This window comes from Engraulis encrasicolus, chromosome 3 (assembly GCF_034702125.1).
Source record: "Engraulis encrasicolus isolate BLACKSEA-1 chromosome 3, IST_EnEncr_1.0, whole genome shotgun sequence".
Taxonomy (NCBI): domain Eukaryota; kingdom Metazoa; phylum Chordata; class Actinopteri; order Clupeiformes; family Engraulidae; genus Engraulis; species Engraulis encrasicolus.
The window spans coordinates 45,057,679-45,070,648 of NC_085859.1; the positions used below are offsets into that span (position 1 = coordinate 45,057,679).

A 12,970-nucleotide genomic window follows, 5' to 3' on the forward strand; every position below is an offset into this window, starting at 1 on the left:
TGGTGTGTGAGGGCTTTTATCATTGATTACATCATGAAGTTAAAAATGTATTGCTCTACGAATAGCAAATATGTCACCATCTCTCATTGAACTCCATTGATTTTTCATTGTGTTGCTTTCCATGATTACAATGACCCTAAACATACACCTAAGGCCAAAGTTGATTTTCTGGAGAGGTTTGAGTGAACCAGTGATTAAGTATGACACCCGATCTGCGTATTTGAAGTGTTTTGAAGTGACTTATCTGCTCATTTTCACATTATGTTCGATAGGCGACAAAACTTTTGTCTTGTCAAAATCTGCCCTGTCTGTGTTCAATAAAGGGTCAATCTGTCTTTGGTGCATGAAATTTATTTTTGTACATACATTTTCATTCGAGAGGGTTGTAGCTTTCATATGAGTGACTTCTGAAGCCAAGTGATTAATTGAAAGTCAGGTTATTAGCTGTTATTCCAAACAGATGGATAGGCGACAACTCTTTTGGAGGCGAGTGTATACCACAGACACAATTTTCAGACTTTGTTTACTGTATGACCTCATATGCTGTATAGGGCCTACCAAGGCAAAAAATAACACCAACCAACCGGCCAGATGCTGGTGAAAATTCCGTTTGGCTGGTCGACAAGAAAGCTCACTAGCCACTTTGACTGATCAGGGACTTTATGTTTGACAAGTAAGATTTAATATCTATTCACCAAATTGGCTAGTGATGAAAACAGTTAGCCCCGGGCCTACTATTCATGTTGTGAACTGAGCAGCATACATGTTGCAAAGCATTTGCAGAAACCTTTGCAGAAAGGTCAACATCACCAGGTAAACTCACATACCGTATCTGGAGCGCATACCCTACCCAACTCCACAATTTAAGATACGTAGAGCTCATAGATATGAAGCCAGTTTACTCAGTACTAGAAAGTTTATTTACATTCTGTAGTCAAATACTTGTACCATCATTGTCATCAGTGTTATCATAGCTGTCATCATGTTGTCATGGCACTGTTGTCATGAGAGCAGAGCATCACCGGGACCAGGTGAAGACATTCTTTTTACCTAGTTGTTGCATGCAGCTCACTTCCACTTCTTCACCCACCACCCGGATAACCTGTCCTACATATGTTTTATTGTCATATCTGATTCTGACCTGCCAATCAAATCCTGCCGACAGTTGCCAGATGTTGAAGAGGGATCTTTTGACAGGTGTTGGAAATTTGCTATTTTTGGATTATAGCACTTACAGATCTCAGGTCTTGCTCATTCAAAACAGTACATGCTTACTGTACCTTGACATGGCGGCACAAACAAAGTATCATATTTAACAGGTTCATTGGTGTGTTTTCAGTTCAATTGTCTGTAGATGAACTTCAAACACATCAGAGACATATTAAAACAGTTGGATGTTATCCAACACGATGACTGCACTGAATCCTGGGAAATGCGTGTCTCTGCTGATAGGAATCGAAAGAACCCAGAGAGAGTGACATCCTGAGAAGGTTGCACTGATCTCATGACTGTATCTTACTGACTTTCTTCTTTCATGTACTGAAAGAGAACACAATTATTTCTGTATACACTTCATATTGCCACATGGAATTTTGTGGGACAAAAATGAAGAAAGATTGAACATGGCTTTGTTTCCCGATAATGACGGAACTTACGTATGGTGTTACATGTGGACTTGCGTCCGTAGGCTTAAGTACTAGTTAAGTCCTTCTGGGAAACGCACCCATATTCATGTCTATGTTAAGACTTTCTATAATCATCAGAGGAAAACGTTTAGACCTAGTATATGACTGCAGAAAAAGAGAGAAATAGCACTCCTTCTGTGAATAGACAAATACGCATATTCCATTAGAAATACTTCGGAGCCACATTGCAGTCCCAAAAATATTACCAAACATTCACTTATGGTGTTGTAGCAGAGTGGAGATTAAATGTTTATTACCAAAGATAATGATTACTAATTTTGATATACATGAACAGACTATGCCACAGAGGAATTTCACCCCAGGAATATACCTTGACCACGAGGAGGTAGAATAAAGTGTCTTATGATTGTTGTCTCACCCTAATAAATGAGAGTGCCGTAGTCATTAATAAACTTGTAAAGACAGCAAAATAACAGTGGCCCCATAACTCTCACAGACACTGTTTGATACAGAAACTTTATTTGAAATCATTTCACAATGACAGTATTAACTGTGGAGTCGCTCACCAATGTCAACATCACAGCTCACAGAGTACACTCGCCTCCAAAAGAGTTGTCGCCTACCAATCTGTTTGGAATAACAGCTAATAAACTGACATTCAATTAATCACTTGGCTTCAGAAGTCACTCATATGAACGCTACAACCCTCTCGAATGAAAATGAATGAACAAAATTAAATTTCATGCACCAACGAAAGATTGACCCTTTAATGAACACAGACAGGGCAGATTTTGACAAGACAAAAGTTGTGTCGCCTATCGAACATAATGTGAAAATGAGCAGATAAGTCACTTCAAACCACTTCAAATACGCAGATCGGGTGTCATACTTAATCACTGATTCACTCACACCTCTCCAGAAAATCAACTTTGGCCTTAGGTGTATGTTTAGGGTCATTGTAATCCTGGAAAGCAACACAATGAAAATCAATGGAGTTCAATGAGAGGTGGTGACATATTCGCTATTCGTAGAGCAATACATTTTTAACTTCATGATGTAATCAATGATAAAAGCCCTCACACACCAGCAGCATGCATGCAGCTCCACATAAGAGCTGTATCCCTCCCATGTTTGACTTTAGGCACCATGTATTTATTCCAAATTCTTCACCTTTAACACCAAAGAAGTCTCTCCCACTGTCCTGTCTCAAAAAACCCAACCAAGAGTATGTCAAGCCTAATTCTGACAAAAATGAAGGCTAATGGGACTCATACTCTGAAGTCAAGTTCCCAAGATCAACCATTTTAGAACTGATAGCATCAAAACTATATGGTGTTGGAGATGAAGAATATGAAAAAAGAGAAATGGTGCATAAAGTGAAGCATGGTACAGATACAGCTCTTATGAGGAGCTGCATGCATGCTGCAGGTGTTTGAGGGCTTTTAACATTGATTAAATCATGAAGTTAAACATGTATTGCTCTACGAATAGCGAATATGTCACCATCTCTCATTGAACTCCATTGATTTTCATTGTGTTTCTTTCCATGATTACAATGACCCTAAACATACACCTAAGGCTAAAGTTGATTTTCTGGAGAGGTGAGAGTGATTCAGTGATTAAGTATGACACCCAATCTGCGTATTTGAAGTGTTTTGAAGTGACTTATCTGCTCATTTTCACATTATGTTCGATAGGCGACAAAACTTTTGTCTTGTCAAAATCTGCCTGTCTGTGTTCAATAAAGGGTCAATCTTTCGTTGGTGCATGAAATTTATTTTTGTACATACATTTTCATTCGGGAGGGTTGTAGCTTTCATATGAGTGACTTTTGAAGCCAAGTGATTAATTGAAAGTCAGGTTATTAGCTGTTATTCCAAACAGATGGATAGGCGACAACTCTTTTGGAGGCGAGTGTATACCAATAGTCCCTGTCAACATCTCCTTGACTTGCTAAAACAGAATTTGCCGTTGTCATTGCCATGACATCACAAACTTCACTTTTCAAAGTAAAAGCATAGGTAGATTTCAGGCTACATTATGGCTAAATCTTAAATTGTCTTTTATATATTTTTACAATGACTAGCCTCTTGAGATAGGCTATCTTCATTCCCCAGGACCAAACAGTTCAATACAAATATAATATACATACAATACAAAAATGGACAGGACAACACATGAGCACATGCATTCACTGTAGAGTCAAAATATATTTATATTTAGTAGCGCATGGGATCGCCTGCGATCCCCTCTACATGAACAAGTTACCAATATAAACTTATTAAAAAAAAAAAAAAAAACGTTCATTAACATTAAAAGAAGCACCTGAGTCTTTCACTCTGGCCCTCCACAGGGAGACAGGTTTTCATGGCTGCGCCCACCCGTGCTCTTATCCCAGCCTGCGTGCAGTGTATTTCGTTTGCAGTGTTTTCTTTTTACCTCCTATTCATGTGCATTTGCTGTATTTTTATTTTAGTAGTGGGGTGATAACATGGGACAGTGTGCCACCTTTTCCTGGCCCTATCCAACAGCCATGTGTACAAAAGAGTGTCAGATGTGATAAATATATTTCCGTATGGTGATCCACATCCACTGCCTATTGCAAACAAACCGTTGTGCCTTTGATTACTAATGGGTTATCTTAGGTGTCCTCCGGAACTGGCATAGTTGGAATTACATCAAAATTAATAAACGTTTTCTTGGTTAACAACAACTTCAATATGTTTTCTTGGTTAACAACAGCTTAAAGCCCACTCTGCTACACATGTGTCTGGGAGTATGTTTCACAATTACAATTGCCGGCTAACGGTACATACACACCAAGATATGCACATTCACTTAACGTGTCCGGGAGCATTGCGAGTCCGGGAGGTTCGCGGGCTGCCTTTCTCACTGCACAGTCAGTGTCCACGTTCTATCCGCGGGCAGCAGCCATACATTTTCAATGGAAGCCGCTCATTGAACGCAGACGTCCGCGCAAGAAAATAGACTCGAGTTCTATTTTCAAGGAGCTGTGCTTACACCGCGCTCCTGTGTGCAAGGCATGATATTTTTACATGTATTCTATCCTGTACCGACAGGATACCGGACACATTCAGTGGACGTTAAGTGGACGTCCATGCTTGCGGTGTGTATGCACCGTAAAGACATGGCCATTACACTGTACTTGTTTGCATTTGGCTATTTAGCATGGAAGTTGTAACATGTCATCATGGATTGCGTATAGATGAAGCGCTGATTTGAACCGACTATCGAAACTAATGCATTGGATTACTCTGCCAAAAGCTGCTCCTGGTTCACCCCATGAAATGAGTCCACATTATATGTTATATCACAGCCAAGGAAAATTACCAGAAGTTACGTTACGTGTATATTAAAATGTAAAATGATTATAGAGCACATATTTGCAATGAATATTAAAACTTTCCCATGTGAAGTAAATTAAAGCAATTCTTCTCGGGGATGTTCAGCAGAGAAGTAATTTATTTTTTGTGCTGGATCAAATAGCTCAGATGATGTAATACACAATACACCATCATCAGCATGTTCTCAAACAAGAAAAACATGAGATTATAGACCTAAATGTTTAAATGAAAACAGGTTCTCTTAAAAAGAACTGCATGTTCTCTTATTGGATTACTGCAAAATGAAACTAATGCAAACTATCCTATTCTTATCATGTGGTTTGACATGCATTGCAATATGTACTTATATGGACGTGCTAGGCAGCAGCAGAGAAACCGACAGGTGTGTGTGTGGGTGGGTTGGGGGGGGGGGGGGGGGGGGGGGGGGGGGGGGGGGGGGCATTAATACAATATAATTAATATAATATAATTAATATAATATAATATAATATAATATAATATAATATAATATAATTTAATTTAATATAATATAAGGATCATTAAAATTCCTTTTTTTTATCCAATACATGTAATACTGTGTACACACAGATGTTCAATTTCCTTCTCTCTCATCCTCTAAAGTGACCAGATGTTTTCCTTGGACACCCAGCGGCTCCAGAAGACGTATCTACAACTACAGCGCTCTTTATTCTCCGAAAACTTCAGCCAGAAGACACCGGTGAGCTCAATACTCTTTAGACTTGTACTTATAGCTAGGGTTGCCAACCGTCCCTTGAAATACGTAAACGTCACACATTTAGAAATAAAAGTATGGTTCCATATTGAGCTGAAACGGTATACAATTTGGTTAAAATGCAGGAAATTGCATCTGAGAAATACAACATTTTCCGGGGGAGGACCCCCAGACCCCTGCGACAATGATGTCTCGTATTTTTCCTCCAGACAGTTGGTAACCTTACTCACTTGCACACAAATGTTACTTGATAGTGGTGGAGGGCGCACATATCCAAGACAGCAACTTCAGCAGGTGGGCAGGTGCCAAATCAAAGAAGCATATTTGAGGTGAAAAGGCAAAAGATTGGCATTCTGGTTGCAAAATATAAAATGTATTGTAGAGAGCAATGTTGCAGTGCAAAATGTTGCTCTTTACAATAACATATTTTGCAAGCAGTGGGCAAATCTTTTTTTGCAGTGTGCACTAATCCCTTTCCCACAAAAATGTAAAGTAGATGTGAAACCAAGTTGTTTGTATCAAAGCAACACTCGAGCAACTGTTCTGACAACATCAGCCAGAACACACCCACCCACAATAACCTTAATCTTCCTTGCCTACACATACTGTTGCACCAGTTTTTTATGTAGTGATATGAAATGTACAAACTGTAGTATTAGAAAAATGCAACTTGGATATGAAACCATTGGTTAGATATTTGTTTCAAAGCCTCTTCACAGCTTTAGTGCTGTCTACACCCTTACAATATCAGCCAGTTCAGATATCAATTAATATTGCATTTTAGTTAAGTTTTATTGAAACATAGGGCCATGAAACCAGGTGATTGTAATAAAGCAACATTGGTTTTCCTCTTGGATTACCCTCGAACAGGGGTGTGGAACCTATGTCTCGAGGGCTGATGACTTGAGGCCGTTTTATCCGGTCCACGATATCATTTTAATGTCATGCAGTTTCACATGAAATACAGTATGACATGTTTTGTAAAGAAATCTCAGAAATTACATTTGCAATAAAATGAAGTTATATGTTCAGGCAATCCAGTGAAGGTGGGGTCTGTTGTAAAGGTGGTTACCTTCAATATAGGGAAATCCTGGTTTGTGTTCATACTTGTAGTACGGCCCTTGGAGAGCTTTATAGAATTTGAAGTGGCCCCTCAAATGAAAAAAGGTTTCCTACCCCTGCCCTAGAAGTTGGAATTGCCATTATCTCTCTTTGAAACAATATAGTACACCAGATGAGACTGTCCTCTCTGTGAACGTGGTCTAACAGGCTACTTACTATAGCATTAGAAGCCATATATCCTTTACTATTCTATTCCATGTGTCTGAGCTGACTTTAAATATTTGATCTGTCTGTAGGCTCAGCCCACGCCTTCACTAATCAATGTCTACTTTTCCATTTGTCAGTGCTGTTAAATGGCACACTGCAGCCAGATGGAGGAGCAGGGCTGGACTGGTAATCTGGTATACAGGGCATTTTCCCGATGGGCCACCAGATTTGAGGGACCGATAATGGACCCTGTTTCTCGATAGTGTCGTTGCTAACTAGTTAAGTAAGTTAAGTTAGTACGTTTCCTATGGGAAATTGCATTGCAACTAAGTAAGTTGCTAACTTATTTAGCCACGACACTGTTGAAAAACGGGGTCCTGTTGTTTTGTTGTTGTTGTTATTTCAGTTTTTTCCCCCTTAGGGACCATCCTAAAATTTAGATTCCATATTTAATATAAGCAATAGACTACACCAATCATATGCTGTTTCTCAGATGGTGCACTTGTGCACCTCGGGCACTGTGATTTGGTGTGTAATTAATACGCCATATGCACTAGAAACATGAACACTGAAGTGCACAAGTGCACCATTTTAGATCCAGCAATTATATTGTAGATGGGGCTGTGTCAAGGCCTCGTCTATGTCAAAAAATGCCCGAGTCGTGTTTTGGGCCCAGACCAGGTCTGTTGGAGGAGAGAGAGCGAGGAGGCTCGATTGCCACCAAAGCATTTCCACTGCTGCTGCATACTGATGATTGTATTAATGAATACCACTGGCTGTCCGTTAATTAGTCGCGTTCAGGAGCGGTGGGAGAAGAGAGGTGAGCTTAGGCCCAATAAATCAGTTGGCTCGATGGTTACGGGCAGGGCTTGACTGGCCATCTGGCATAACGGGTATTTCCCCGTGGGCCTAGCACTCTCATGGGCACCCACTACCCACTAGCACTATTATCAGAAAGGTAAAAAAAAAAAAAAACTTGTCACATTTCTGAAAATATCCATCAGTGACTCAGTTTTGCGCTGCTAATTATGAGGGGCCCCTTTAAGCCAAAAGTGCCCGGGCCCTATTTCTTCCCCAGTCCTTCCCTGGTTACGGGAATGTTCTCGGGGTAACCATTGCTCTCTGGCAGTAAGGAAGTCTTGACAGCAGAAGCTGTAGCAGCAACCACTGGAGGTTATTGATTCCCCTTTGAAAGTTGACAGGCCTGACAGCTGAAAATGCTCTGTGCCTGCGAGCGGTTTTCCCAGGCCTCATTTTTGCAGTATTTTTTCCCCACCTGCTACCCACCACGTAGTATTCCCACAAATTCTTGTCCCGAGATATTCTCGACATAAGTCTCACCACCAACAGCACAAAATTGCCGTGGCGAGAGGCGTCACCGTGCCCAATTATCGCTATCGTCGCTGGAGTAGCCTCCTGTCATCAGGCTGTTCCAGAGCAATCCTGTCAAATCTATGGAAATGCTGTAGTGTATAGAAATAGAGTGCTGTATAGAAAAGAATATCACACCAGAACTCGGAGTCTGGGAATTACTACCATTCTCTGCTTGTTCTTGCACTGGCTGTCTTTTAAAAAAAATATTTGTATGGCTTTTGTGCCTTTATTAATGATATGACAGTGTGAGAGGCCGGGACAGGGACGAGTGGGGAGAGAGAGTCGGTGAAGGACTAGCAAATGACACAGGCAGGAATTGAACCCAGGTCACCTGCGCCCACGGCATATGATGTTATATCGGAGAAGGACTATCTCAGAATATTAAAAGTGATCCGTTACTGATGATGATGCATTGCCATTGAAACTTATCGATAAAGCTATGTATGCAGTGGTGTCAGAGAGTGTAGAGAGAGAGAGGTTCCATTGACCCATTCTTTCCGGGTTCTATTATTGCAAGGGGGAGGGGGGAAAATCCCCCTTTAGGCAGACCTAAGCAGACCTAAGGACTGTTCTATTCAGTGCTAGGAGTATTATGACACGCCCCTTTAGGCAGACCGGAACCTGGTCATGTTAGGTGCCCATAGCAACCTATTACATTGGCAGAATCTCTGGTGGTGTCAATCCTGCGCTCATGAAGCTTTAAATTTGGCCCAAACAGCTATGAACAAGCGGATCGCAATGAGTACTCAAGACAGAAAGACCAGTTCCCTGATTCTCACTTGGTGAGTGTGGTTCTTCCCTGCTTCACACATACACCTACTGTAGTTAAGGCTGCATTGGAAATGATTTTCAGAAGATGAGGCCTTATCCCCATGGTCTGTAGAAGAACAAAAATATCCTTGCCACCAGTAAACGCCTCCGAATCCCGTTCTCTTTACACTTGTCATTTGTGGTTGACAGACAGTTGTAAACGAGGCGCGCCACCATTGTTTGAAAGACACTTCTCCACTATGCCACATCAATGAAAATGTGTGTGCGGCAATACTGATTGGCCCTTTGTTGTTGTTGGGTGTTTTTTTAGAAATGCACCTGATTTTTAGGATCCTGCCGGATACCGGATCCACTGCTTAAGATTAGAGGTGCTCCGATTGCTCGGCAGCCGATCATGATCGGCCGATAATGGCCAAAAATAGCCTGATCGGTGATCGGAAAAACATGCCGATCAAAAAACCGATCCAGAGATATTAAATTCCTCACGCAACCATTTTGCCTTTACACCTGGCGCTGCCTGCATGTAGCCTAGGTGCTGGCTCTGCACAGCTGCTGCACCAAAATAAGGCATCTTTACTTGTCTTTAACCTTTTGGAATTCCCTCCTTCATTTTCACCATTTATAATCATATCTGCATCAACAATGATCTGATTTTCCGATCCATGCGCCGTTTACATGACGCTTGTAATTTGCGAATGACGTGTCAGTCTCGCCATGTTCGCTATTTTGAGTTACAGCCTGTCAGCACGCAAGAACTAAACGTTTCCAAAACAATCATCAACGGTATTGTTTTTAAAGTTGTAGCCTTATGGACAGCCAGCCAAGTCATTAGTTTGTAGTCGCTGCAACACCAAACAGATAGAGGGAGAGTGGACGGTGTGAAACTCAATGAGTCTGTGCAGGGAATTCTACAATCTATGACAGTGTTACAAAGCTTTCCTCGCAGACACGCTGTGTTGTGCGTGTTGCCTGTTCTTTCAAGGGAAGTTTTTTTCTTGTTTTGTGTAGGTCTATGTAGAATCTCAAGTTTTTCAGTCACAATGTAATTTGCGATAGACTACTTCTCGCCAGTTAGCCATTTTGCGTTATAACCTGTGTAGTTGCCTCGGTCAGCACGCGACAAGTTCACGTTGTCCGCACAAGCATGCCAATGTTATTGTTTTCAAAGTTGTAATTGACAGTCAGTCGATTAGTTTGATAGTCGCTGAAACGCCAAACGGCGACAGGTGAGGGGAGAGGGAGAGAGCTCAGACTCTCGGAGCTCAGAGTCGCGGAGCACTGCAGCTGTGGACAGTGAGTGACAGAGAGGGGAGGGGCTCTCCTCACGAGGCTGCTCATTTAAAGCGACAGGGTTTTTTTCTCGTAGAGAAACTGAGAGACTGAGATCCAGGTGTCTGAGCTTCAATTCAAAATAGTTTAGTAATTATATGCAATGACTTATAAATTGATGTAATGTTTCAGTTTCAATTCAATCTTAAATAGTTTAGTAAATATTTTAAACACTTAGTGGTTTCTTTTGCCTTAAGACATGTAAAAGTTTTTATCTTTTACCTGACATGTTTCGACGGTGTTACTTCCGTCTTCATCAGAGGGTCACTGTGATGTTGATGAGTGACGTGCTTTAAAAACAGCTGATGTTGTTGTGGAGGTGTGACCTCCCTGTCAATAATGACAGGTTGGTCACACCTCCTGCTGTTAGAGTTGTCCTCTTAGGATGGTGGTCCAGGTGTGTGAGAGCATGTATGCCCCCTCATCCCTGTTCATGGTACTTGGGCTACGCTTTCTGATCTCCATAGACTCCTTAAAAAGGCGCCCTACAGGTAAAAACGAAGGAGGAAACACAAGGGAAGAAAAAGAAAAAGCAGTCCACACAAAAACCGGAAAACAAAGGAATGGTGATCCTGCCCTACATCAAAGGGATCACCGAACGCATACAGCGAGCCATGAAGAAACACAAGATACAAACGCCAGTAAAGCCACACACCAAACTACGACAGCTGCTAGTACACCCCAAGGACAAAATAGACCAACATAACAAATGCAATGTCATATATGAGATTCCGTGCCGGTCATGCAACAAGTCATATATTGGGGAGACAGGGAGGACATTCAACACAAGAAAAAATGAGCATAAAAAAGAATGTGAAAAGGAAACAGAACAAAGACATACAAGAGCAATAAAGGAGCGAGCCACACAGGAGAACCTCAAATCAGCCATAACTGACCACTGTAGGAGGGAAAATCATATCATGGACTGGGACAAGGCAAAAGTCATACAGCAAGAGAACAACAGATACCACCGCTGGATTAAGGAGTCTATGGAGATCAGAAAGCGTAGCCCAAGTACCATGAACAGGGATGAGGGGGCATACATGCTCTCACACACCTGGACCACCATCCTAAGAGGACAACTCTAACAGCAGGAGGTGTGACCAACCTGTCATTATTGACAGGGAGGTCACACCTCCACAACAACATCAGCTGTTTTTAAAGCACGTCACTCATCAACATCACAGTGACCCTCTGATGAAGACGGAAGTAACACCGTCGAAACATGTCAGGTAAAAGATAAAAACTTTTACATGTCTTAAGGCAAAAGAAACCACTAAGTGTTTAAGTTAAACAGTTAGACATAATGAACTTAATTCATATGAGTTTAGTAAATATATGCAATAACTTATAAATTGATTAATACTGTAGACTTACTTGGCTATATTACCAACACTAGTCTGAAAGAGCTGAAAGATAATAATAATAATAATAATAATAGCCTAATAATAATAATAATAATAATAATAATAGCCTAATAATAGGCCTACATTGTGAAAGTGACATGTGCAAATTAAGATTGATTGGTTTATTGGCAGAAATGGTATTCAATAAGGATAATTAATAGGCTATTAAAAAAATAGGAAATAATTTCTGTGATCGGCAATGATCGGTGATCGGCAGATAAAGATTTTTGGTGATCGGTATCGGTGATCGGGCCAAAAAATGGTGATCGGAGCACCTCTACTTAAGATACTGCCGGATCCGGAACCGGATACCGGATCCTATGAAAGGGTTGAAACACATAGCCTACTCGCACATGTGGGCCCTTTCTATTACGTTGGCTCAAACAATTTTTTAGACTCAATGGCTTACTGCCACACTGCCTGCACTGGCCACTTCCAAAGTTCTTTCACTCCATGCAGCAATTGGGGTTGTGAAACACTGAATGAAAAACACAAGCTAGCGATGCACCAGATCCTGATTTTTAGGTAACTGCCGGATACCGGATCCACTGCTTAAGATCCTGCCAGATCTGGATCCGGTGAAAAACCCTATTATCCTGCCGGATCCGGAACCGGATCTTGGATCCTGTGCATCTTTAGTTTTTTTTGCTACCTTGAAGCACCTCCAGTAGGCTTACATCCCAGATGGATGTGCAGAGCTCAGTGGGACACCATGTGGAGCTTGGCGGAACTACATTCATCTGGCGAGAGTCAGGATCGGAAGCCAGTCAGTCAGTGTTTTGAGAAAAAGGACAGAAAGTGGAGATTAAAAAAAAATACTACACACACATCCTACATGAAAGATAGTACGCACACACACACGCGCGCGCGCGCGCGCACACACACACACACACACACACACACACACACACACACACACACACACACACACACACACAATCACTGATACACACTCAAGCACTGATACACACACACACACACACACACACACACACTGATAGAGAGAGACACACACATATCGAGGCACACGCACAGACACAGGCACAAAAAGACAAACGCCTGTTCACACACACACAC

The 12,970-nt window shown here is 41.5% G+C and overlaps 1 protein-coding gene across 1 annotated transcript in view; it reads left to right on the forward strand.

Moving 5' to 3' along the window:
• Positions 1-750: 750 nt before the first annotated feature.
• The window catches only part of LOC134445451 (iron-sulfur cluster co-chaperone protein HscB-like), a 17,854-nt gene continuing 5,634 nt past the window's right edge, over positions 751-12,970 (forward strand). Inside the window, exons 1-2 of the mRNA XM_063194530.1 lie at positions 751-799; positions 5,633-5,729. Of these exons, the coding sequence (XP_063050600.1) occupies positions 5,640-5,729 (90 nt within the window). The 5' untranslated portion in view covers positions 751-799; positions 5,633-5,639. The remainder of the gene's footprint in view (positions 800-5,632; positions 5,730-12,970) is intronic.